Here is a 26,850-nt window from a genome sequence, read left to right on the forward strand (position 1 = left end):
GCTGCGTTGCCTGGGGACTCGCCTTTGCTCAGCGCTTCCCAGCGGAGAGGTGACGGTGGTTTTCCTTGCTGCATCCCCTTTGCTGGGTTGCTGCGCTGTGGGAACCACTGCTTGAGGCTTCGTTTGGCTGCTGGCTGGGCTTTCTGCCTTTGGCTCGGAGGGGCTCGGAAGTTGAACATACCTGTGCTGGGGAAATCCCTTAATTTGGCTGCTGATCCCTTATTTTTGAGGCTGCTGGTCCCTTATTTTCAAATCTGTAAGTTGACAGCTATGGTCCTACCAGAAATTGCTGGAGACCTTCGACATGCAAAGCAGATGCTCTACTGCTGAGCTACCACCTCTTCTCTCCGTGGCAACATTGGTCCATTTAGCTCAGCATTGTCTCCACTGACTGGCAACTATGGCCCTTCCCCACAACTGAGCCACTAGGCGATGCTGGGAAGACAACCGTCTTCCCCCAAGCCAGCCACGCTTTCTGCTCACGCGGCTCCTCTCCCTCCCATCCCTGTTCAAAATCTGCCATTCTTATCAGCTGGAATGTTGTCTTGGACGTGCCAAGACACAGCAGACAAGGAATCTTTTGTAAAACACACACACATACCAGAACTCTTTTTTTCTTTTTATGAAGGGGAATAAATCCAGGCCATACACAAAGGAATATGCAGCCAAGCGGCATTCTTCCTGCAATTTTTGCCTTACAGATAGTTGGTGGTGTGTTGGGACGGGCACGAAATTCAGGTTTCTCTAGTCGGGGTAGGGTCCCAAACCTGCAGAAAACATATTTGTGCACCGGCATGCGAGAGAAAAGCAACCTGTAGCCAATGAAAGCTTGCATAAAGGGCAAGAGGTGTTTTTCATCCCCCGGGGGCTGCAAACTCCTCAAGGCAAACCACTGGAGGCTGCATGCCAGTAGGCAAAAGTGGATATTCAATGGCACTTGGGAGACTCTTCCACCAAGCGCACAGCCCCAGCTTCCAGTCTGGTAAGGTAAGAAACTGCCTCATACCAGGTCTCCACTGATTTCTCCCTCCAGCCCAAGCTGACAGCGGCTGGCTAGGATCTGGGGCTGAAAGTTTCCCATTGCCTCCTACCTGATCAATTTTTCAAAAAGAGGAGATGCTGAGGATTGAACCTGCGACCTCCTGCCTACGAAGCAGGCTCTCTGCCACAGAGCTATGGCTTTTCAAATGGACAAGTGGAGGCTGGTGTGGATTTTAGAAATGCCAGCTCAAAGCAAGATAGTAATAATAATAATAATAATAATAATAATAATAATAATAATAATAATTTATTATTTATACCCTGCCCATCCTGCTGAGTTTCCCCAGCCACTCTGAGCGGCTTCCAATCAAGTGTTAATAACAATACAGCATTAAATATTAAAAACTTCCCTAAACAGGGCTGCCTTCAGATGTCCTTTAAAAAGAAGATAGCTGCTTATTTCCTTGACATCTGATGGGAGGGTGTTCCACAGGGTGGGTGCCACTACCAAGAAGGCCCTCTGTCTGGTTCCCTGTAACCTCACTTCTTGCAATGAGGGAACCGCCAGAAGGCCCTCAGCACTGGATCTCAGTGTCCGGGCAGAACGATGGGGGTGGAGACGCTCCTTCAGGCATACAGGACTGAGGCCGTTTAGGGCTTTAAAGGTCAGCACCAACACTTTGAATTGTGCTCGGAAACGTACTGGGAGCCAATGCAGATCTCTCAGAACCGGTGTTATGTGGTCCCGGCGGCCACTCCCAGTCACCAGTCTAGCTGCCACATTCTGGATTAATTGCAGTTTCCGGGTCATTGTCAAAGGTAGCCCCACGTAGAGAGCATGGCAGTAGTCCAATGCCTAAATCCTGCCCTGTCTTTTAGGACAACATCTGATCCAGGCTCGTAATTCCTTCTCTCCTGCCCATTTAATAATAGCTGCAGCTGGGTCATACACAGTTCTATTTTTCTAGAGAAAACTAGAACTCACCATGAGAGCCACCCTAGTTCTCTTATATTGGCCATGGTGCCCACCTGAGAGGTGCCGGAACTGAGTTCCGGCTTAAAAAAAGCCCTAATCATACATGTCTGGAGGATACAAAGAGTGCCTTTCAGAAACATGGAACATATACCGTATTTTTCACTCTATAAGACGCACCAGACCATAAGATGCATCTAGTTTTTGGAGGAGGAAAACGGGGGGGGGGGGATTCTGAATCTCAGAAGCCAGAACAGCAAGCGGTATCATGGCGCAGTGACAGCAGCAATCCCTCTTGATGTTCTGGCTTCTGTGATAGCTGCACAGCCTGCATTCGCTCCACAAGACGCACACACATTTCCCCTTACTTTTTAGGAGGGAAAAAGTGAGTCTTATAGAGCAAAAAATACGGTAGCTCCCCTCTGGCCATGATTTTCCTCAGATTGTGCTTTCAGAGAAAGACTTCCAAGTCTGGATTTCTTGCACCAACAAACTAGCTCAGCGTTGGAAAACCTCAAGTCCAGGGTATAAATGCATCACTCTAAGCGTCTCCCTATCAGGTACCTGATGTTCTCATCAGACCACACCCCCTCTTCCCAGGCCACACCCCTCACCAGATCTATTTTGGTGGTTTGGCTGGTTGGAATGGGTCCTTGATCTCTGCTCATTAGTCTCACTTATCTGGATGGAGGACTGAGAGGGGCATGTCTGTGTGTTTGTAGAAACCAGCCCACTGTAGAAAGGTAAGATTGGTGTTCATTGCTCCGCCCCCACCTTTTGCCTCTGGCCATGCCCACCCCTCACACCTGGCCCTCTGGGCATTGCTTAGAAGGGAATGTGGCCCCTGATCTGGAAAGGGCTCCCCACCTTTGCGCTAGCTGAACTCGCGCTTTGAGAGCTGGGCTATGCGATAGGAATGTTCTATGCAAATAAGTGGAATCGCATGGGCAAACAGACAGGATCCATTACCTAACAATGACAGAGCAAGATTCTCTGAGAGGCATAAGCAGTTCTTTGGCTTCCGTGTGAACATTTGAGGCAAGAGACTTCCTCACGTTGGCAAAACCCCTCGATGCTAGGTAGCCCGCTGGGCAGGATCCTCAACGAGGAATTTGGAATCTGGGATTTTTCACCCTTAATGAACACAATTGTGAGTAGCGGTTTGGTTTTTTTGGTTTTTTAAAAAAGGCTGGCACATCAAGTATGGGACTTACTTGGATATGGAAGGGTTTGGTTGTCCTACGTGCATTAGAACTGGGATTTATCTATACTGATTGCCTCAACTTTCAGAGTTTCTAGCCCTCATGAAACCAAGTGCAGTGGCACCAATCTGGAATACTGCTGCTACTGATATCTGACAGGCACCTACAATTTCGATATTTCACCTCCTGCTTAAAACTATTTGGTTCCACTGAGTGTTTTTATAGAATTGATTGAGCGTAGCTCAATTCGTTCTGTTTTTATGGCTATGTAATTTTACAACGTTTTAACGGTTTTGCTGCATGGCGTCGTGATGTTTTGAAAGTGCGGGCGGTTTATAAGTATTATATATTTATATCGAAATTAAACCCTCTGTCCCTTGCCAGGTCGACATCTTCGCTCTTTTGCTACCAAACTCCGATATCATTCACACACCAAATATTTTCTCTCTATGAAAATGTTGATGAGCACTTTCCTTCCCAGACCTTTCATCAGGAATTCACTTTTGAATTCACTTTGTAAACTAATAGTAAAGGTAAAGGGACCCCTGACCGTTAGGTCCAGTCGTGACTGACTCTGGGGTTGCGGCGCTCATCTCGCTTTATTGGCCAAGGGAGCCGGCGTACAGCTTCCGGGTCATGTGGCCAGCATGACTAAGCCGCTTCTGGTGAACCAGAGCAGTGCACAGAAATGCTGTTTACCTTCCCGCTGGAGTGGTACCTATTTATTTACTTGCACTTTGACATGCTTTCGAACTGCTAAGTTGGCAGGAGCTGGGACAGAGCAACGGGAGCTCACCCTGTCGCGGGGATTTGAACCGCCAACCTTCTGATCGGCAAGTCCTAGGCTCTGTGGTTTAACCCACAGCACCACCCGCGTCCCGTAAAATAATAACAACACTCCTATTTTTGTGTGTCTGTTTGTGCAGGAAGAGGAGACAGAAGGTGTGAAAAGAAAGGAGAGGACAGCTGCTGTCCTTTCAGCACCATGGTGAGTCGTAGATATTCCGGCTATCTGGCAGATGATGAGAGCCTCAGGGGACCTCAGGTAAGGCCCAAAGAGAGACAGAAATGGGTTGCCCTTGGCCATCCCATTCGAGGAAGGGGAGTCACCCAAGCTGAGTCAGTGTAGTGGTTAGAGTGTTGGACTGTGACCTGGGAGACCAGGGTTCGAATCCCTACTCAGCCATAAAGCTCACTGGCTGACCTAGGGCCAGTCACTGACTCTCAGCCTAACCTACCTCACAGGGTTGTTTTAGGGGTTAAATGAGGAAGGGGAGAACCAAATATGCCAGTCACCTTGAGCTTCACGGAGTAAAAAGTGGCATAATAAACGCAACAAGCAAAGTGCCCTCTGGTGCTGCCCTACTTTGACATTGGACTTGTCAGTCTTAGGTGGCAGTTGGGGGTGGCAGCACTCAAAGTAGTGGGCAGCAGCAGAGCCAGTTGCCGTCCAGGATAATAATAATAATAATAATAATAAATTTTATTTATATCCCGCCCTCCCCAGCCGAAGCCCGGCTCAGGGCGGCTAACAACAATCAAATAATCAAAAAATCAAATAATCACACAATCTAAAAATATTTCATTATAAAAATTAATTAAATCAAATTGATGGCAACCAATTAAGCAAAGTTCTGTGCAGGTTGCCAGAGGAGGGAGTCAGGCTGCGCCCTGATCAAAGGCCTGGCGGAACAACTCTGTCTTGCAGGCCCTGCGGAAAGATGTCAAGTCCCGCAGGGCCCTAGTCTCTTGTGACAGAGCATTCCACCAGATTGGAGCCGCAGCCGAGAAGGCCCTGGCTCTAGTTGAGGCCAGCCTAACCTCTCTGAGGCCTGGGACCTTGAGGATGTTATTATTTGCAGACCGTAGGTTTCTCTGTGGGGCATACCAGGAGAGGCGGTCCCGTAGGTACGAGGGTCCTAGGCCGTATAGGGCTTTAAAGGTTAAAACCAGCACCTTAAACCTGATCCTGTACTCCACCGGGAGCCAGTGCAGCTGGTATAGTACCGGATGAATGTGATCTCGCAGCGAAGACCCCATAAGGAGTCTCGCCGCGGCATTCTGCACCCGCTGGAGTTTCTGGGTCAGTCTCAAGGGCAGCCCCACGTAGAGCGAGTTACAATAATCCAGTCTGGATACCTCAAGGACTGCCTGATCCCTTATATTCCTGCCAAATCGTAGAGTTCTTCAGGGGAGTCACTGTTAGTGGTTCCCCATGGCTCTGATGCATGGCTCATAAACACTAGAAGCCACGAGTTGAGTATTGTGGGCCCGGTTTTAAGGAACCCGGTTTTATCTGAACCTACCTGAATTTTGGGGACATGGGTGGCGCTGTGGGTTAAACCACAGAGCCTAGGACTTGCCGATCAGAATGTCGGCAGTTTGAATCACTGCGACAGGGTGAACTCCCGTTGCTCGGTCCCTGCTCCTGCCAACCTAGCAGTTCAAAAGCATGCCAAAGTGCAAGTAAATAAATAGGTACCGCTCCGGCAGGAAGGTAAACAGCGTTTCCATGCACTGCTCTGGTTCACTGCTCTTAGTCATGCTGGCCACATGACCCGGAAGCTGTACGCTGGCTCCCTCGGCCAGTAAAGCGAGATGAGCGCCGCAACCCCAGAGTCGGCCACAACTGGACCTAATGGTCAGAGGTCCCTTTACCTTTTACCTTTACCTGAATTTTGCAATGCGGTTCTCCAAAGAATATGCATCTATGAACGAGAAAACATGCACAGAATGCATACATTAGTGAAAATAACATACACAGATGCATTAGATTTTAAGGAAATTGCTTACAAAAAGGTGTATATTAGTCAAAACTGCATGCAAACCATCAGGAGAAATTTGCACTCTGCCGATATATTTTCATGGGTTTTTTTAAAAAGGCAAATTGCTGCAGAAACGTGGAGAGCTGAAATTAAGATTGAAAAATGAGAAAACTAGGGAACCAAAATCGACAGATTTGTTGACCTCTTACTGGGGCTAAGCACCACTCAACTGTCAGTAGTGTTTGCTTCTGATGGCATTGGTTCAACTTGTAAAACCCATTGAGCTTCAACAAAAGGTCTTCAGCCAGCTGAAATGTAAACATTGGCTTGCAATGAAAAATTCAAATAATTGTAAAAGGAAGTGTTACCCTTTAAATTGCTAGCATGAAGTAGGGACGCCCAACAAAGGAAAGGAAAGCAGTGACTAGCCTCTACCTGCTTGTTTCCTCACACTAATCTGCCACAAAAAACTTGAAAGCCTTATTATCACCTCCTCCACTCACCAGAGCTGCCAATTACCCAGGCCAAAGCTGTCATAATTTCTGCTCTGAAAAAAGTCCTAGAACTACACACCCCTGTGTTTTCCCCTCCACTATATCACTGCCTACATTGCTGGTGTTACACGCATTTTTGATACAGTCCCAGTAACTTCAGACCCGATTCCCCTTTTCACCCTGGCTTTTCCTTGTCTACAGCTGAGACAAGGAGATCCCTCTGACTGGAGGAACATCCTGAGGCCACTTTCCCGCTGCCAATTCCGGGACCAGTTCGCCGCCACCACAGCTTCTGAGTTCAGAGCTTTCAGCCCAGACAAAGGGAAACGAAAGCAGCGCTCCAGCAGTCACGGCGAAAGCAGCCACCTCGCCAACGAATTCTCGGAGTTTGTGGATTTCTTAGCTGACGAGGAGGTCCTGGAAAGCCTTCAGAACATCGTCGAGGATGCCGTGCGGAAGCTGCGGCGAGTGACAACCGAGGATGGAGACCCGCTATTTGATATCGAAGAAGAATCTGGCTCCAGCATGGACAGCAGGTCGTGGTCCTTCTCCTGCAGCTCACAGTCTAGGTACCACACCACCTCGGCCACTTCCAGCTCTGAAGACGACTGGGAAGCATGTCTCACCAGCAGAAGGGAGCCTAGGCTCGAAGGAAAAATGTCCCTCCTGGATAAATATGCCGCCAGGCTCCCGAGGCTAGATGAGAGGCCCAGGGAGGGAGTTTCCGGAGGATTCCATGCAGAGGTATTTGGAGGACTTTCTTGACGGATCCGACCTCCCGCGCTGCGCTGAGAGTTCCCCGCTCTGATCCAGCCAATGTAATCCATGCACGGAAATAAACTTCTGCACAAAATGTCTGGATCTGCTACAGAAAAGCCTGCTATGTGTGTGGGGGGAGGTGTTTATGGGTGTGGAAGTGGTGTACTATATCCAGCAATTCCATAATGCATGTGCAAGGACATAGGATAGTTGTGCATTGTTGCACCGCAGGACCCAGCAGTAGAAAGGGAGCCTTCTCTTTGCAGTTCTTTTCCAGCCACATGCCTGGTGGCCAACTCCTCCTGGAGCCATGGCTTTGAGCCTTTTTCAGATCACTGAACGCTCATTTCATTTACTGAGTCAGGTTGCAGACAATATCCTGCACAGACGCTTCTGTTTTTCCCTTTGCAATCTCCTACTGTTCTCATATCGGTGCAGGTTCTTAGCCCTCAAGGCACTGTGTGTTGCTCCTGGGGTGTGTGTGTGATGTGATTCTTTCAAAGCTAGTGGCGGCATGGCAATTGGAAAGGTTCTCTATAAAAATGGAGTGTCGCAGGAACCTACTGGACAGTGCCTGTGACGCAGCTAATGACAGATGAAAATCGCAGTTGCACTCCAGGCTTGAATTATGTTGTGACCCTAATGCAGGGGTGGGGAACCTCTGGCCTGTGGGCCAAAGCAGGCCCATCAAATTGCCCAATTTTGCCTGTCAAGTTTTCTCCAAATCATGCTCACCTACCCATCAGCTGACATCACTGGTGTTGTCAGCTGATGGGCAGGAGGACAGCGTTTAATCTGACATTGGCTGCAGAACCAGGAACGAACAGGATCATGCAGCCTAGCCAGCAGGATTTAATCCCCATTCATCAGCTGATGAATGAAGATTAAAGCCCTTGAGTGGGTGGTGGGGTTGCAGAGGGGAGAAGCCACTTAAAAGAGAAGCCGCTTTAAGACATTCCCCGCACTCCCAACTGGAGCACAGAGACTGCCTTAAAGCAGTTACCTTTGCAAGTGTCCCCATGTTCCCCATTTAAAGCGCCAACGATAAGGGGTTAAAAGGAGAAGCATGGGCAAAGCCACACAGGGGAGTTTAACTGGTGGGTATGCCTCCTCCAATAGGGACGCAGGTGGCGCTGTGGGTTAAACCACAGACCCTAGGACTTGCCGATCAGAAGGTCAGCAGTTCGAATCCCTGCGACGGGGTGAGTTCCCGTTGCTCAGTCCCTGCTCCTGCCAACCTAGCAGTTCGAAAACACGTCAAAGTGCAAGTAGATAAATAGGTACCACTCCAGTGGGAAGGTAAACGGCGTCTCCGTGCGCTGCTCTGGTTTGCCAGAAGTGGCTTAGTCATGCTGGCCACATGACCCGGAAGCTGTACGCCAGCTCCCTCGGCCAATAAAGCGAGATGAGCGCCGCAACCCCAGAGTCGGCCACGACTGGACCTAATGGTCAGGGGTCCCTTTACCCTTTACCTTTATCCCTCCTCCAAAAAAATAACTGTCAAATCTGGCCCATGAGGCCAATCCTGATAATGATCTGTCCTGTGGACCCTAAAATGTTCCTCCCCGCTGCTCTAATGCTATAGAGCTCATCCATCAGCAATGAATGAACAATGCCCACATCTATATTAAGGAATCCTTCCACCTGAGGAAAGGCTCCTCGATTCTAATTCCATTGTGCAGGGACAGCATAGCAGGCATCCACAACTGGATGCATGGACTGAAAGAGGGGTTCAGGCTCCTCCAGAGTGGTGTTTTATTGTGAGTGTATAACAATAACAGTGAATTAGTGGCATATTGATTCTGCTTCAGTTTGTTCCGCGATGTTTCCCAATGCCATTATATCGTTGCTGTCCGGACGGGCTATAGCACAAGAAAAGTGGGACAAAAATAAACCAGAACATTTGTGCTATAAAACATTCCAAGATTTCAGCAGGGAGTTATGGGATGTGCACTGATTGAAAAGGAAGCAGTGTGACTCTCCCACAACTTTTTGCAGGGGTGAATATGACTGAAAGCGGGAACACATGTGACCTCCCTGATAATTCCGTGTGCACAAATCGTCATGAATGCACAATAAAAAAATGACATCTGGAGGGGCCTGTGGAAGGGGAGGGTGAAGAATAGTCATTCCAAGATGAGAATCACACTTTTCAAGAATGGTACCTATTGTGTGATCACTTATTAATGTGCAGCAATTATCACAGGTCTCCTATAACAACCTTTCTTTCTTTTCTTTCTTTTTACTATTCTGCTGTTTGCCCCTTTTTAGAGAGCAAACCAGCGGGAATGGTTTGATGTGATAAAAAAAGGAAAATGAAAAAGTCGGGAAATAGCTCAGAGTACCCAAAGACACAGGAGAATGTGGAAATTGTTCAGAGTGTCATTCCAATTGATTGATTGATTGATTGATTGATTGATTGATTGATCTGGGTTGCTAAATCTTTTGGTTTGTAGGGGTAGACCAGGGGTGGACAACCTGAGACCCTCCAGATGTTGCTGGACTCCCATCAGTCCCAGCCAGCATGGTCCATGGTCATGGATGATGTGAGTTGTAGTCCAGCAGCATTTGGAGGGCAAGAGGTTGCCTACCCTTGATTCAGGGACAAAAGTCTCTACTTAGGATGCAAATCCTAAACAAGATGGGAACACTGGCCGTGCCTTTGGTAGCTCTGTGAAAGAGCACCTGCTTTCTATGCAGGAAGGTTCAACCCCTGCTGGAAAATAACCCTGTCTGTAACCTGGAGAGCTGCTGCCAGCCAGTGTTTACAATAATGAGTTAGATAGGTCTGACTTTGCATGAAGCAGCTAAGAGAGAGGAAGAGCAAGTGTGCATTTGGACAGTGGTTGTCCAAAACCCCAGGGAGTTGCACCCCAGTCACTATACACCAGTGCTTTTCCATCTTGGGCCTGGAGATATTGTTGGACTAAAACACCCACCATCCCCAACCAGCTTAGGCAAAGGGTAACGATTTAGTACAACAACATCTGGGAGCCTAAGACTGAAGAGCACTGGTGTGGCCAGTATTGAGTTGCATGCACCAATCGTTTGGTTCAGCGTAAGGTGGTTTTTTACATTCCTCCGTTGTCTTATCTGGGAGTTATGAAATGGTCTGTTCCCAGCTTCCACCTAGAATATCCAGACCGAACACATCCCCTTGTTACTTGTTTTGATGCTGTTATAATATACTTTCTTTTCTCTTCCTTTACTTTCTCCTTTACTCGCTTGCAGACATTTTCAGAACGATCAGGGGACAGTTATTATTTCCGGCAAGAACACTTCCACATTTGGGCCAAACTGGCAGAGTCTTTCACTAAGCTACACCCCCCGCACAGAGATTATTTTGCAAAGTTCAGGAAACAGATCCCAAAGCAGACGATGTCCATAGAGTCCCTGCACAAGGAGATCACCAGTGTTCTGAAACGGCCCACGCCCAGCAGCATCCCCTTGTACTATCCAGGAAACGAACCTTTCTCGGCCCTAGATTTCTTGGAAGAAAACAAAATCCTCGCGGCTCTTCAGTGCATAATAAACCAAGCGGTCCTCAAAGTCCTGGAGGTGACAATGGCAGATGGAATCTCCTTTGTGGGCGCTTACGACGAACAAGGCCACCCTCTGCTGCCCTGGGCCTCTTCAATGGAGGAGAGCGAGGAAGGCGAGGAAGAAGAGGAGCTGAGGAGCGGCTCAGCCGACTCTGAAAGCGGAGAGGACACATCAGAAGAGGGTGACTCCAAATCCGAAGAGGGGAAGGAGGGAGAGGGGGGAAAGAAGAAGAAGAAAAAGAAGAAGGGGAAGAAGAAGAAAGACAAGGGGAAGGAGAAGGAGAAGGAAAAGGAGAAGGACAAGGAGAGGGAGAAGAGGAAGAAAGCAAAGGGGGAATCTGTAACCCCATCCCCGGAAGAGAAGGGCAAGCCAAAATATACACCACCAGTCCTTCCAAAATCGAAGCGGAAATCTATGGGGCCTGAGGAAGCTCAGCGCAAACCCAAATACGTGCCGCCTCCGCTGCCGAAAACGAAGCCAAGGCCGCCGCCAGAGGAGCCCCCACCCAAACCGAAATACGTTCCGCCCCCGCTTCCGAAACCAAGACAGAAAAAAGACTCTACCCAAGGAGTTGCTGAGTCCAAACAGGTACGTAAATTTCTAAAGAAAGGGAGGCTGCGGCCTACCTGGGGAGTATGACAAGGGTCCCGCAGGCCTTACCCACTAATAGAGATGGGGGGGGAGAAGGTTTGAATCCGTCCACACTTAAATTTGCTTAATTTGCACTTTCCAAAACACTATGTGAACTAAAACACAGCCATCCTTTGAAATTTGCACTTCTTCTGAATTTTGCAACGCTGTTTTCCAGCTGAGCGATGTATTGAAAAATAAAGTGTGAATGAAAATGCATGTATTAGCAACAAGAATAATCAAAATGCATTGGCAAAAATAACAGTACAGTACCTGTTTTTGCTAATATATAGTTAACTCCAACCTGCTGGGGTGATTGGCTGGTGGCTCGCCAACTACATTCTTTCTGTGGCACCCCTGTGGGGCTGAGGAGCCCAGTTATGTCACCCCTCGACTTCAGAGCTGATAGCCTCTCACCCTTTTTTGAACACCCTCCTTGTGGAGTGTTCCCTCAGTCTCCTCTGTTCTCCCCTCACCTTGGGAATCCTCTGGGCTGCCGCCCCTGGTCTCTGAGCTGCCCCCCTGCCCCAGAGAGAGATACCCCCTCACACTGCCCCACAGGGGCCTGGGAAGCACCCCCTGGCCAGCCCCAGAGACACCATTTGCCTGGGGAGTTTGTAGCCAGGGCTGCTGCAACAAACACCTGTGCAAACCTTTGGGTGGCAGAGATGTGAGAGGGCATCAGAGGAGGGGGGAGAGGAAAGAGGGACAGAAGCTATTATTGCCAATGGCACGCCTGGCCATCATTCAAGGCACCCCAGGGTGCCACGGCACACTGGTTGAAAACCACTGTCCTATGGCATTGTTAGGGACACGGGTGGGCACTGTGGGTTAAACCACAGAGCCTAGGACTTGCCGATCAGAAGGTTGGCGGTTCGAATCCCTGCAATGGGGTGAGCTCCTGTTGCTCAGTCCCTGCTATTGCCCACCTAGCAGTTCGAAAGCACGTCAAAGTGCAAATAGATAAATAGGTACCGCTCCGGCGGGAAGGAAAACGGTGTCTCCGTGCGCTGCTCTGGTTCGCCAGAAGCGGCTTAGTCATGCTGGCCACATGACCTGGAAGCTGTATGCCGGCTCCCTCAGCCAATTAAACGAGATGAGCACCACAACCCCAGAGTTGTCTGCGACTGGACCTAATGGTCAGGGGTCCCTTTACCTTTATGGCATTGTTAAGTAGCTCTTTCAACACTTTCTGTCTTCCCTTTCCACTGTTCCAAGCCTGCTGTCTCAAGGCGTATCATCAGCCCCAGCGACATCAAACGTGCCCGCCTGCAAGGCAAGCCCCTGCCGAAGCAAGCCATCATTGATTTCCTGATTGAAAACGCAGCCAAGCTCATCTTATACAAGTACAACTACGAAACCCTTCTTTCCGAGAAGCTGGGCTTCATCTCGGTTCCCGTAACCAAGGTCCTGCTGGAGATCATGTTCGGCTACAAGAGAGTTAAGGGCAGTGGGATACGGCTGTCGTCTCAAATCGACTGGTCAAAAGTCCACGACGAGATCTACGCACCGCGCAAACCGAGGCCCAAGACCCCGAAGCAGAAAGACAAGAAGAAAGGCAAGAAAAAGAGAGTCCTGTGGGACCTGCAGAAAAAATCGGGGGAGAAGAAGAGCGTCCTGTTCAAATCCGACATGCCCACTGGCAAAGTCGTGGTGATGAAAAGCGCCGTAGAGAAGGAAGTGAAGTCAGGCATACTGCAAAAAATAGAGTCCAGTAGCCTGCAAGAGGGCAGCCAAGAAACAGATATTTTTGATATAGTTGCTTTCGGAGAGGGCGAATCTGAGGAGTTATCTGTAGAGGGCGAAGGACTTCCAGACCAATTCGTATCAAGGAGATCTATCACTTCTGAAGACAGCAAAACCTTGCTTGAAGCTCCAGATTCTGAAGACCAGTCGCCACTCGATGTGACGCCAAAGGCATCGTCTTCTCAAAAATTAAACATAGACCCTGACGGGGCCAGAGGGTCAGGGACTGTTTTGCCCGAAGTAGGAGCTCCGAGTCAGAACTCTGGAGAACATTTGAAGAAACACTCGTCGTCTCGAAGGTCTAGCCTCAGTGAGGAAGGTAGCAAAACTCATCTGCCTAAAATCTAAAACTGGTATAATAGCAATAAAGCATATAGGTTTGTATACCCTCGTGGTTTTGTAATTTATATGTACTGTATATGCCCAATTACGGAATCTGTGGAAGGTCTCAGACAAGAAGTCCATTAGCTGATGAGAGAAAATAATATTTGCAGACTGTTATTTTACAGCCTGTTTCAGCTTCCATTGTGGCGCATGATGGAAGTTATGCCCTACTGACATTTCAGAGCAGTTCAGAACCTAAAGCAGGGGAGGTTGACCCGTTAAGGCAAATGGGACACTGCCCCATTTACCTCTGCCCTCATCCAACCCCTACCTGCCTGCCTTCTTACTTACAAGTAGTCCACTGACCATGAGCTTCCTCCTCAGTCTCAGTTTTGACCTTGTAGAACTCGGTAGGGAAGAGGATGGGGGTAAAACTAGAATGAGTTGGCCGTGCTCCACCTGCTGCTGGTCTGCCTGCTTTCTACTCTCTGCCAGTCCACCACTGAGCTAAAGATCAACAGGTGCCAAATATTTTATACTTGCTTTAGGTAGAAATTCCATAAATGTGTGTACCGTATTTTTCACTCTACAGGACGCACTTTTTCCCCTCCAAAAATTAAGGGGAAATGTGTGTGCGTCCTATAGAGCGAATGCAGGCTGCGCGGCTAAGCCCAAAGCCAGAACAGGGAGACGGAGCGCTGCGCAGCGCTCCGTCTCCCTGTTCTAGCTTGGGGTTAGCTGTGCAAAGCCTCTGCAGGGCAGCGGGGTGAAGGCACCCCGCTGCCCTGCGGAGGCTTCAAAGGCTGTCCCCGAAGCCAGAACAGCGAGACGGAGCGTAGTGCAGCGAGGCGGAGCGCTGCTCAGCGCTCCGTCTCGCTGTTCTAGCTTGGGATGGCTGCACAAAGCCTCCGCAGGGAAGCAGGGTGCCTTCACCCCGCTGCTCTGCGGCGGCTTCAAAGGCTGCGCTCCGGGGGCTTCAGGCAGCTATCTGCAAGCCTTCGGAGCGCAGCAGGAGTTCCTGCTGCGCTCCTAAGGCTTGCAGATAGCCGCCTGAAGCCTGGAGAGCGAGAGGGGTCAGTGCACACCGATCCCTCTTGCTCTCCAGGCTTCGCTTTGCTGGAGAGGCGCTGCACAGTTTTACCTCTCTGCGCAGCGCCCCTTCAGCGAAGCGGGAGGAGAAATGGAAGGGGCCCCGTTTCTCCTGCCGCTTCGCTGAAGGGGCGCTGAGCAGAGAGGGGGAGAATTTTTTTCCCCTGTTCTCTCCCTCCTATGGTCTGGTGCATCCTATAGAGCGAAAAATATGGTAATTTATGTGCCTAAGGTTGAATCCAGCTCAGTGAGGCCTTACTGAAAAAATGGACTCAAGTTGGTACTCAGCATGGGTTTCTTCCATATGTTGTTGGGCTATAACTCCCATAATTCCTAACCATTCATCATGCTGGCCGGGGCTGATGGGGTTTGTAGTCCAACAACATCTAGAGGGGACCACACTGGCTTCTCTGCTCTAGAATGACCAAATGCAAAACCAAAGCAGATCCATGAAGATAAAGCTGGCTTGGTTTTCAATTGGTTTGCTATGTTTTATGGGATAAAGTTGCTATTTAGGACATGGCTGAGATAGCACAATACCTTGCTAGTGGACAGATTTTTACTTTATCCCTTATAATCAGGCATAGGCAAACTCGGCCCTCCAGATGTTTTGGGACTACAACTCCCATCATCCCTAGCTAACAGGACCAGTGGTCAGGGATGATGGGAGTTGTAGTCCCAAAACATCTGGAGGGCCGAGTTTGCCTATGCCTGCTTATAATGAACCAGCAGTCTCGTACTTGGTGTTGCTTGGGAATTCTAAGAAACCAAAAGAGTGGTGCAGTTGTGAAAGCTTAAGTCCAGTATTTTGATTCAAAATGGTATCCAACTGTATCCAAACATAGACAGAAACCCACTCCTTGATCTCAGGAACAATCAAGCAAAATTTGGTTACCACATCTTAAGAGGTGTCGAAGTGCACAGTGGCAGAACTTTCCAAAATGTATAGCTGATACAGAGGGCCCCGGGTTCAATGCTTGACTTCTCGGATACAAAGGCTTAGGTCATGGGTAGGCAAAATAAGGCCTGGGGGCTGGATCCGGCCCAATCGCCTTCTAAATCCGGCCTGCGGATGGTCCGGGAATCAACGTGTTTTTACATGAGTAGAATGTGTCCTTTTATTTAAAATGCATCTATGGGTTATTTGTGGGGCCTGCCTGGTGTTTTTACATGAGTAGAATGTGTGCTTTTATTTAAAATGCATCTCTGAGTTATTTGTGGGGCATAGGAATTCATTCATTATTTTTTTTCAAAATATAGTCTGGCCCCCCACAAGGCCTGAGGGACAGTGGACCCTGCTGAAAAGGTTTGCTGACCCCTGGCTTAGGTTGACCAAGAGATGTGAAAGACCAGTCCTTGAGAGCCATTGCCCAGTCACATGTTCTTTATCTTTGGGCCCACAGATTTTGCTGGACTACAACTCCCATCATCACCAGTTGGCTCATCCAGTGGTCAGGGATGATGGGAGCTGTGGTCCCACACAGAGAGGACTGGGGAGAGGGGCATATTTGGCTTCTCTATCACTGCACTGGAGATTAGTTGACTTTTTGCAAAAGTCAAAATTGTAGCAGCAGAAAGGAACCCGGCTGCAAGGGATGGAACGTTTGATCTTTGATCTGAATGTCTTTATTTATCACTAAGCTCTGGCCTGCTGTGGTTCCACAAAACCACCTTTTGGTTCAAGTTCGCAAGGAATAGAAAGAGAAAACAATAATAAAAAGCTTCCTTCAAGCCAACTATGCGTCTCTGCTCCTTCTTCCATCCAGCAGCATGGTCTGGAATGGAGCTCTCCATCTCAGTCTGTGGGTCTCCCAGTACATCCGCCACTGTGGGAAAGTGGCAATGAATTATCAGGGCAGTAAAGAAAAGACAGGGCAGATAATATTTCAACGCCAACCAAGTTCTTTGACAGCAGCTATTCTAAAGGCAATTACAACTTGTCGTTTTAGTTTTGCGTGTGCGTGTTGTTGTTGTTTTAAAAAATACGGCTGAAATGCTATGTGAAGGAGCACAACACAAACTGTACTAAAAGCCTTGGGGGGTTGGTGACCTCCCAGAAAGATAAACAGGTGCCAGCTAAAGCCCCATAGGATTGATTTTCTATGGCTAAGCTGGCATCCCGAGACATCTGTTTTGCCCTGTTTCAGAAAAACAGCATGAGCCATTGTCGGCCTTAACAGGAAGGAGCTGCCGTTTCTCATGAAATACGAATGCATTATGTGAAGTGTCAGGCTGCAGCAGATTGCTTCCTTTCTTTCTTCCTCTCCTCGCTCCCCCCCCCCTTCGGTTTTTTGCTTGGTCTTTACAGGCGGTAAGGAAATCTACACGGTTAGTGCAAAAAGGACGCACAGACTGACGCTCCCTCCTAGCATCCCAACCACCGATTTAAGTAATTCTTCTTCTTCAGAAAAGTGTGTCGTCCCCGGGAGAAAAGACATGCTCTGACAAATTAATCTCAAATCGCCAGAATATTTGGAAAGGAAACTGGTTAATCCCTCATGTGAGAGGTGGCTCCTTCGCTCTCAGCTTTTTTGGGGGGGGGCTAAGAGAGGGCCTTCTCTGTGGCAGCCCCTAAGCTGTCAAATGCCTTCCCCACAGAGCTGCATTGTACAGTTATCTGCGGACGCTGAAGATGCACCTCTTTCCCTTAGCTTTCGCCGCTTGAGGTATATATTTTGACAACCACTTATTTCTGTGATGTAAGCTTTTTAAAAGCTGTTTTTGACATTGTGCTTTAATGGTGTAACCCACACTGGGAACTTAGGGTGAGAAGGGTTAATAATAATAATAATAATAATAATAATAATAATACTGCAAGGATTGGCTGGACCTCAGGCCTGGGGACCAAAGGGCTTAACTGGCCTTTGAGATGCTTCTCAGACCCCATCCTCAGTCACACCCCTCCTGGTTCACAGTCTCCTCACGTGTGTTTGCCTGGTTGGTATGTGTCCCTGAACTAATTTTAGTCTTCAGGTGCTCGGCCGGGACCTATAAAAAGTAGCTTTTAATGTGCCTGTCCCTTTTCAAAGGGCTGGTTTTGACTAATATAAAGCCTTAAATGGCTCATGACCGCCATACCTCAAGGACCGCCAGTCTCCATATGAACCTACACCTCTGATGCCCTTCCTTGTGTGCCTCCTCCACAAGAAGTCCAGAGGGTGGCAACACGAGAACGGGCCTTTTCTGCTCCCCATCTGTGGAATGCTCCCCCCAGGGAGGCTCGCCTGGCACCTTCATTGTACACCTTTAGGCGCCAGGCAAAAACGTTCCTCTTCAACTAGGCCTTTGGCTGATGGACATCCAACACCCTTTTAAAATGTGTTGGGGAGGAGGGGATTATTGGGTTGTTCTTGTTCTTATTTTTGTATTTATTTTTATTATGTATTTTATTTTTTATATTGTGATTTTATTATGTATTTGGTTTTTTATATTGTGATTTTATGCTGGGAACTGCTCTGAGACCCGTGGCTATAGGACAGTATACAAATTTATGAAATAATAATATTTTATTCCCCCATGGAACAGTATTCCTGTCGAGATAAAACAGGTGTGCATTGTCTGCACTTTCCGGAAGGAGCCGGAGATGCTTTTGTTCTGACAGGCTTTCCCAGGATGGATAAATGAGTTGTTATAGGAAAAATAGAGAGTTTGGCTTTTGCTGCCCAACTCCCCAAGGGTCTGAGTCCCCTAAGTCCATGATGAATAGATGGAGGCAAGTTTCATAGAAAGCAAGGCAGATCTTTATTTTTCTCTTTATTATTCCCTCCCCTCCTAGCAAGGCGTTAAGAGAGACCCCAAACAATGGAGCGCAAACCCCTATAAAGACTTTGGAAATTGTGCACCCTGTAACCCAAGACCACCCCCCCCCAAACATCATACCTACATCACAGAAGGAGGTGGTCTGCAGCAGAAATTTGAGAGTGTTGCTTCTCTCCTGTCTGCCAGGATACCTGATAATGCCTTACTTAATTGCATTTTCTGGGTAGATTTAGTTCCTGAATCTCTTACAGATATTGATAGTTTGCTCAGCTTAACAGATACTTGCCAGACTGTATTTGCAGGGAGGTGCAGAGGCCCCTACAGTCCAAAGACAATTGGAAAGTTTTTCCCATTTCCTTCCTCCTTGCAGAGAAATATTTGAGGTCAATTTGGGAGAGTCAAAATGGCTTGCTCTCCTGCACTATTTCAGACACATGGTTTATATACTTATGTGTATCTGTTTGCCTTGTACATTTATGAACATTTATTCTATATTCGAGACCTTAGAATTCTTATAACAGGGTCTTCGTCACATGTACCCACTTGTTAGGGTTTTAAGTCCTGCTTCAAATATATTCGTTGTTTGTGTGTGTGTGTTTAACTGTTGCTATTTATATGTAAATCGCCTTGAGGTGGTGGTTTAGAAGGCGATTAAATACATCAATGATAATAATGTCACCATGCAAATATATAGCTAATAAAATGTAACATATGGGTCCCAAAAGGCAATATTTGGATTAAATGTAGGTCCCAGCCCTTAAAAGGTTGAGGATTACTGATCCACAGTAATATTGTATGCATTGGGCCTTTAAAAAACAAAAACTCACCCTGACAAGGCAGTTAAACAATTGCATGTAGGCTGGCCAATTTTTCAAAAATGCCTAAGTTTATAATGTAAAGCGTCTTTCCTCCCAGCGGAACACTTTTCTGAAGGAAAGGACATAGAATCTGAAACGGGCAAAGCGCCTTCTCTCAGAATTAGCGGGAAATGACTCCTCGACCTGCAGTTTGGGGGTTGAATTGTTTGGGGAGAGGACGGGGCTCGAACCCGTGTCTCTGCGGAGCCAGCCCCTGAGAGAGCCAGTTGGCCTCCTCAGCATCTCGCCTTTCCCATTTCGCTTCGGCCCCGCCCCTTTCTCGGGAAGGAGGGGTGGAGTTGGGGGAAAAGGCGAGGAGGGGGAGGCGCGTTCCTCCGCCACGCCGCAACACCCGATTGGCCGCTCCGCCGCCGCGCGCCAATGAGCATCTCCTTCGTCGCCTTCGCGAGCCGGCGGCAGGACGGGGGAGCGCGTGGGCGCCGTTGGCAGCCGCTGATTGGTCCGCGCCGGGCGCCGGTGGCGGAAACGGTTCCTGAGGCGACAGTTCGCCGTTTACCTCAGCCGCCTCCGCCGCCGTCGCGGTGCTGAGGGACTCGGGGGGATGCGGCGACCGAGTGGCCGCGGCGGCTTCCCGCCCCTGGCTTCTCGCTCCTGGCCGTTGTCGCCGCTCTCTCTGCTCCTCCTCGTGTGCGGCTCGGGCCTGGCGACGGGAGCCGAGGAGGGCGCTGTCACTTGCGGCTCGGTGCTGAAGCTGCTCAACACCCGGCACAACGTGCGGCTGCACTCGCACGAGGTCAAGTACGGATCCGGTGAGGAGACGACTCGGGCGGGAGGCGAGGCGAGACAGAGGAAGGGAGGGCGGCGGCCGGAATCGGTTTCAGAGCGGGGGAAAAAGAGGAAAGAGCCGCGCGGCTGCCGGGAGGAAATGAAACCCCTCTCGGCCCCAGGCGGAGGCTGTGGGGCGGGTTAGACACCCGAGGGCCCGTCAGAGCCCGGCATCGTGTTCCCAGCTAGTGGCCTTCAGAGGAAGGATGCCATTAGCAGTACAGTGGTATCTCGGGTTACATACGCTTCAGGTTACATACGCTTCAGGTTACAGACTCCACTAACCCAGAAATAATACCTCGGGTTAAGAACTTTGCTTCTGGATGAGAACAGAAATCGCACAGCGGCAGCAGGAGGCCCCATTAGCTAAAGTGGTGCTTCAGGTTAAGAACAGTTTCAGGTTAAGAATGGACCTCCAGAACAAATTAAGTTCTTAACCAAAGCTATCACTGTAGTGGCATAGGTGCTGGGGGGCCCGAGCACCAGTGCCAGATTTACGTATAAGCTAAACAAGCTATAGCTTAGGGCCCCGTTCTCTTCAGGGGCCCCAAAAAAATTAAAAGGAAAAGAAAAACTGGATGTACATTTCCAAAATATAGGATAAAAAAATATTTAAAAACCTACATACAGCAATAGTGTTTTGTGTTGTGTAGGCTCCTATGATGTAAGTAAAGGGCCCCGCCTGCTAGCCTTCTCCCTAAAATATCACTGGTTTGCTCATTTCTATATATAGGGTGCCTACATTCTGCGTATTTTGTTATGTGCAAGTGGCTTTAGATATCTATTAGGTCCATAATTACCATATAGCATATATTCAACACAAAAAACAGCGACAATTTGTTGTTGACAAAGGACAGCTGGACATATAAAGGGTCCCATTACCTTCAATAGCTTAGGGTCTCATCAAACCTAAATCCGGTCCTGCTGAGCGCCCACAAAATTCCCCATGAAGTGGCTGGGCACCCACAAATTTGAGTGCCAGGGCCATGCACACTGCATGGCACCCATAGCCCAGGGCACCCACAGCCAAGCTGGCACTCCTGAGTATTGATGTTGATAATGTTTAGTCCTCCTCATCAGCCTAAACAGGTTCCCAGAGCATGGGTGTAGGAGGTGCGCCCCCCCCCCCCCCGCATCAAGTAAGTAAATAAAAATACCTATTTTTAGTAGAAATGCAATTTCTACCAAAAGTAGAAATTGTAGAAATATTTTGATGGATTTTTCTGAGCCCTTTGGGTCAAAAGAAAGCAGTTTAAAGCAGCTGACATTTCATTCTGAATCTGCTTGGCAGAGGATAATTAATGACAGGTGGCTGTCCTGCACCCCCCAACATAAATCATGGTCATGTCCCAGAGCAACTTGGGAGATGCCCATGATAAAACAGCCCTCTTCCCTCAGGCTTTTACAGTCAGAAAATGAGTAAACCATAAGGAAAAAAGGCATCAGGAGGAAGGAGGAAAAAACATACCGACAGGCCCTGAACATACCGACAGCGACAGGCCCTGAAAAGGCTCCCAGAGCGGTTTAGGAGGTATTGGTGATAAAACAGGCGGTGCCCACAGACTTCTCAGTGGCAAATGGCAGAACCCCAAAAGGAAAAAGGGATCAAGAGGGAGGAGGAGGAGGAAGCGAACATGGCCATGGTGTTTTACAAAAGAACAGGTATGGCAGGTATGCCCTGCCCCAAGGGTGTCTGAAGTGTAAAACAGACACAGGGAAACAAGTTAGGGAAAGGAGAAATGGAGGTGTGGGGAGAAAATGTGGCCATTTCAATTATGCACACTTTGATTTGGTCACCACGATACAGGGGTAGCTAGTGTGGTGCCCTCCAGTTGCTGCTGGACTACAACTCCCATCAGCCCCAGCCAGGGTCACAGTTGTAGTCCAGCAGCACCTGGAGGGCACCATGTTGGCTTACCCCTGTAGTAAGATATAGGGACATGGTGAATGAGGGAATGTTCATTACAGAGGGAACAAGGGAAGGGAAGAAGGGGCAAGGTGAGGCAATGGATAGAGATGAGATTGGGAAGGTGGGTCCTATTGTGTTCAAAATAGGTCACTTAGGCAGAACAGAACAGGATGGTGGCTGGTACCCATAGGGGCTGGTCAGGTGGAAGCCCAAAGAGTAGGCAGAACTAGAGCCAGTGAGAGGTAGAGTCATCTAATGCTAAACTACTTACACACTTTACCTTCCAATTCTATGATTCTCTGATTCACTCAAAGAATTCTGGGCACTGTAGTTTTCCCCTCACCTAGATACAGTGGTACCTTGCAAGACGAATGCCTCGCAAGACGAAAAACTCGCAAGACGAAAGAGTTTTTCGTTTTTTGAGTTGCTTCGCAAGACGAATTTCCCTATGGGCTTGCTTCGCAAGACGAAAACGTCTTGCAAGTTTGTTTCCTTTTTCCTATGGGAAACCGTTTCAATGCATTCCTATGGGAAACCGTGCTTCGCAAGACGAAAAATTCGCAAGGCAAAAAAACTCGCAGAACGAATTAATTTCGTCTTGCGAGGCACCACTGTACAGTTCCCAGCACCCTTAACAAGTTACAGTTCCCAGGCTTCTTTGGGGGGAAATAATGTGCTTAGAATGTATCAGGGGCTTATGGCAACTGCTGAAGTTTGCATGGTGAAAGCATTAACCACTGAATAGGTTTCTCCACCAGGAGCTTATCTGATCTTTTATAAAGAGCATAAGAAGAGAGATCTGCTAGATCAGACCTAAAGGTCTTAATAATCTGACATCCTGTTTCCTACGCTGCCCCCAGCCAGATACCTTTGCATGAAACTTATCAACATGCAGGACAATAAAGTAATGGATATCTTCGCTGATAGACTGCTTCTGAACAGGGAGCTTTTGCCTATTATGGCTAATAGCTGCTTATTGACCTGCCTACAAGGAATATATATATATATATATATATATATATATATATATCAAGGACATATGATACGAAGAGTCCCCCTGGATCAGGTGTGGAGATGCATCTTGTTCAGCATTCTGTTTTCAACAGTAGCCATACAGATGTTGCTAGGGGGAACTCACCAGCATTAGTAGACCCTTTGTTTGTGTACACATGCATGTTTGTCTCCAGCACCCTGGTATAGACGTTTCTGTATTCTTTTCTAAGTTTACATCCTGTATTATTACCAAAGCCTCAAGGCAGCTAGTTCCAGTACATACAAAAGTATATAATAAAATATTTGTACACGGAAATGGAATTTAGCTGTCATGGTTAATTGCTCCCATTGGACATAGAAAGTTTAGAAACATTGATTAAATTTATTATTTTTATCCTGCTTTTCTGTCTGAGGACACAGGCTGCACAAAAACATAACTGAAGCATACACAACAATCATAAAAAGAAATAAATTGCAGCATATAAAAGCCAAATTCAAAATAGTAAGTTAAAATCCAAATAAAGCTTAATAATGGCAGGGGGGAAACCTTGCAAACCAAAGGCATGCTGAAGCAAAAAGAGAAGGGGCCTCTCTGTAAAAGAGGGGGGATGTTCTGCTTTTTTGTTTGTTTTTTGAAGAGAGCAGTGTTCTCAGGAAAGAAAGAACAAGCAGGTGGAGCAACCTCACTTGGCCCAGTTTTATGACAAAGTCTTATTACCTGCCTCTGTATCTGCACACAATGACTATATAGCAATTGTTTTGTTTATAGGAAGTGGTCAACAGTCAGTAACTGGAGTTGAAGTTTCTGATGATGCTAACAGCTATTGGCGGATCAGAGGCAAAACTGATGGGTCCTGCCAGCGAGGAATGCCTGTAAAGTGTGGGCAAACAGTACGCCTTACCCATGTTAATACAGGGAAAAACTTGCACACCCACCACTTCCCATCACCACTCTCCAATAATCAGGTAAAACCAGAGCTTGTCCTTCATACTTGTTTACTTATTTTAAGTGTCTCAAAAAATGTAAGCAAATCAAAATGGAGTTTACTCTTAAATTGAATTGGAAAGTTATGAAGGCATGAAATATCTATATATTTAGGAACAGATTAAAATATCAGTTGTGCTTTTCCATATGTAGTATACAATTTTATTATAAAGATATGCCATTCAATTCTATGCAAGTTTACTCAGAAATAAGTCTCAATGCAGAATTGCTTAGGTCTCTTGCTATGTGTTATATCCTCTTCTACTTAATTTCTCTCTTGATGCAGAAGAGAATGTGATTTGTAGAGGGGTGGCCCAGATAACACTTCTTAAGTATGCAGAAAGTGGTTGTTGCTGTGGCTTAGGTTGTATTCATAATGGTGGACTATTGGTAACATGCCCCAAATTCACACTGGTATATGTTAAAGGCTGGTTCTTAGATGTATAACAGAAGATAACCTTGTCCTAATCTGTAGTTTATGAACTTCTTCCATTGTACAGTGGTGCCCCGCAAGACGAATGCCTCGCAAGACGAAAAACTCGCTAGACGAAAGAGTTTTCCGTTTTTTGAGTCGTTCCGCAAGACGAATTTCCCTATGGGCTTGCTTCGCAAGACGAAACGTCTTGCGAGTTCTTGCGAGTTTGTTTCCTTTTTCTTAAAGCCGCTAAGCCGTTAATAGCCGCTAAGCCGTTAATAGCAGCTAAGCCGTTAATAGCCGCTAAGCCGCTAATAGCCGTGCTTCGCAAGACGAAAAAACCGCAAGACGAAGAGACTCGCGGGACGGATTAATTTCGTCTTGCGAGGCACCACTGTAGTTGCTATTTACTTGCTGTGGAACATGAATACATAGAGCAGAGAGAAAATCTGAGTGGCTTCTCTGCAGTACTGTACAGAACAATCTCCCATGACTCTAGAATCTGTGATGTGGTTAATGAAATGTCATTTAGTATTCATATAGTAATTTAAAATGTTCAAAATGCTTCAAATAAGATCTCTTATCTGACCTTTACTATAATGTTTTGCAGCTGGTTAAAACCAAAACAAGTAAAATAGTTTATAGAGGAATTAGAACCAGTAAAATAGTTCAAGAAAGAAACAGAATTCTATAGATTATAGTGGGTCCTACAAAACAAATAGCTTAAATGTCAAAAGGCAGGGCAAATACTAATACCCCTTACCCAGTATTATTATTATTCCTGTGTTACAGTAGATAGTCTGAAGGATTGTGGCTGGATTAAAGATACTGTACCTACCAGGTCCAAGGCAAATGCAAGATGTTATCTGTGGGCTTTGCACTTCTATCCTTCATAGTTGTTTTGTTCTTATTTGATCATAAGCAATCACTGATAATGTACTTCATTTCCCACTTCCAATTCCTGACTGTTTCAGTAACACTTGGTTTTGGCATTTAGATTCTAAAAAACAGGGTTACATTTCAGGTGTCAGGAAGCTTTAGCTCTCCAGATGTTGCTGAACTACAACTCCAATCAACCCCAGCAAGCATGGTCAGTGACCAGGGATGATAGGAGTTGTAGTTCAGCAATATCTGGAGCAGGCGTAGGCAAACTCAGCCCTCTAGATATTTTGGGACTACACCTCTCATCATCCCTGACCACTTGTCCTGTTAGCTAGGGGTGATGGGAGTTGTAGTCCCAAAACATCTGGAGAGCCGAGTTTGCCTATGCCTGATCTGGAGGGTCAAGTGTCCCCTATACTCTGTTATATTTGTTGTAGCCAATTCTAATCCTACTCAGAGTGGACCCATGGAAATTAATAAAAATGACAAATTTAATTCCATTAATTTCAGTGGGTCAACCTTGAGTAGAATACAACACGTTGCATTATTATTTTGAAGTGGGTACCAGATCATTTTATCATTTCCATATACTACTGTCATTCTGCTTGTGTGATGTCACACACACAACACACACGCAAACAATATCTACCCCCACCCTTTTTGTTCTTATAGGAAGTTAGCGCCTTTGGTGATGATGGAGAAGGAGATGACTTAGATGTGTGGACAGTGCAATGCAGTGGGACATACTGGGAGCGAGACGACGCAGTACGTTTCAAGCACATAGGAACGGATGTGTTCCTTACAGTAACAGGCGAACAGTATGGCCATCCAATCAGGGGACAGCGGGAAGTCCATGGCATACATTCTCCTAATCATCACAACTACTGGAAGGCTATGGAAGGTGTTTTCATTAAGCCCAGCTTGGACTCTACAAAGCACGATGAGCTCTGAATGTGTGGTCGACATTTTATGTTAGAGTCCACCAAAGTGTATGAGGTGGTTCCTTTCTTTAAACACCACCCTCATTTTCCAATATTGTTAAGACACTGGAATATATTTACAGGTCAATGTTTTCATGAGTAACTGCAATTTTGGTGAATTCAGACCGAAAAGAAGCTAGATTTGCTGTTTGCGCCCCCATCTATTTTCAAAAGTCATTTCCTTTTTCTTATCTCATTCCTTCTTTCCCTTAACTAAGAAAATAGTCACTTGCTGTGTAAACAATCTAATCCAAAGTGCAATAAAACTTAAATTTTTGTAATTCCTAAGTTTTACGTAAACTCATTAAAAATATATGTATGGAAACCTTGCTTTTAGCAACAACCAGAAGGTGTGTGGGGTGTATGTGTGCTATAATGTAAGTCTAGGAAGAGATAAAAAGTTTTGTAGATAAAATACTTTATAATCCTGCCAAAATATCTGTAGTTCAGTCCTATTCTTTTTAGCTCCCATTATGCATCATTTGCTGCTAGCGTTCATTTGTATCTCTTGGGAAATATGTAGATGAGTATTTTGGAGTAAAGGAATTTTTAAAAAGTAGTTACATTTCACTAGTGAAGGGAAGGGGAAATTTGCTATGTGGAAGACCATCCTAAGGTGGTTTCATACTGTTGACTAAATACACTTCTTTGTACAGCTTGGGTCAGTTTCATTTAATACCTAGTACCTTTCCCCTCTCCATTTTGTATACTTAACATTAAACAGGAGCCTAGCTAAAGGAAAGCCAAATATACTTTATGAGCACATACACAATCTGGA

At 47.0% G+C, this 26,850-nt stretch overlaps 2 protein-coding genes across 3 annotated transcripts; both read left to right on the plus strand.

Moving 5' to 3' along the window:
- The first annotated feature begins 2,943 nt into the window (after window positions 1-2,943).
- On the plus strand, window positions 2,944-13,477 carry CCDC116 (coiled-coil domain containing 116). Of its 2 annotated transcripts, XM_080985124.1 has the most exons (5): window positions 2,965-3,104; window positions 4,083-4,201; window positions 6,617-7,159; window positions 10,406-11,305; window positions 12,566-13,477. In XM_080985124.1, the coding sequence occupies exons 2-5, from the start codon at window positions 4,142-4,144 to the stop codon at window positions 13,439-13,441; spliced, it is 2,379 nt and encodes a 792-aa protein (XP_080841250.1). In that variant the 5' UTR covers window positions 2,965-3,104; window positions 4,083-4,141; the 3' UTR covers window positions 13,442-13,477. The 2 variants fall into 2 exon arrangements, with proteins under 2 accessions (XP_080841249.1, XP_080841250.1); XM_080985123.1 differs by lacking the exon at window positions 4,083-4,201 and having other exon boundaries at window positions 2,944-3,104.
- Window positions 13,478-19,570: 6,093 nt separating this feature from the next.
- On the plus strand, window positions 19,571-26,353 carry SDF2L1 (stromal cell derived factor 2 like 1). The gene is made up of 3 exons (XM_080985366.1): window positions 19,571-19,892; window positions 23,580-23,776; window positions 25,765-26,353. Exons 1-3 carry the CDS (start codon window positions 19,685-19,687, stop codon window positions 26,041-26,043), a joined length of 684 nt encoding a protein of 227 aa, XP_080841492.1. The 5' UTR covers window positions 19,571-19,684; the 3' UTR covers window positions 26,044-26,353.
- Window positions 26,354-26,850: the final 497 nt, after the last annotated feature.

This window comes from Podarcis pityusensis, assembly GCF_964106645.2.
Source record: "Podarcis pityusensis genome assembly, chromosome: 16".
Taxonomy (NCBI): Eukaryota; Metazoa; Chordata; class Lepidosauria; order Squamata; family Lacertidae; genus Podarcis; species Podarcis pityusensis.

What these genes read in the sequence shown, in the direction of transcription:
- SDF2L1 (XM_080985366.1), top strand. Translation starts at nt 19,685, where the DNA reads ATGCGGCGACCGAGTGGCCGCGGCGGCTTCCCGCCCCTGGCTTCTCGC. An exon ending in CGAGGTCAAGTACGGATCCG is followed by an intron (nt 19,893 to 23,579) that starts GTGAGGAGACGA and finishes TTTTGTTTATAG; the next exon opens with GAAGTGGTCAACAGTCAGTA. An exon ending in CACCACTCTCCAATAATCAG is followed by an intron (nt 23,777 to 25,764) that starts GTAAAACCAGAG and finishes TTGTTCTTATAG; the next exon opens with GAAGTTAGCGCCTTTGGTGA.
- CCDC116 (XM_080985123.1), top strand. Translation starts at nt 3,027, where the DNA reads ATGCTAGGTAGCCCGCTGGGCAGGATCCTCAACGAGGAATTTGGAATC. An exon ending in CCGGAGGATTCCATGCAGAG is followed by an intron (nt 7,160 to 10,405) that starts GTATTTGGAGGA and finishes ACTCGCTTGCAG; the next exon opens with ACATTTTCAGAACGATCAGG. An exon ending in GAGTTGCTGAGTCCAAACAG is followed by an intron (nt 11,306 to 12,565) that starts GTACGTAAATTT and finishes CACTGTTCCAAG; the next exon opens with CCTGCTGTCTCAAGGCGTAT.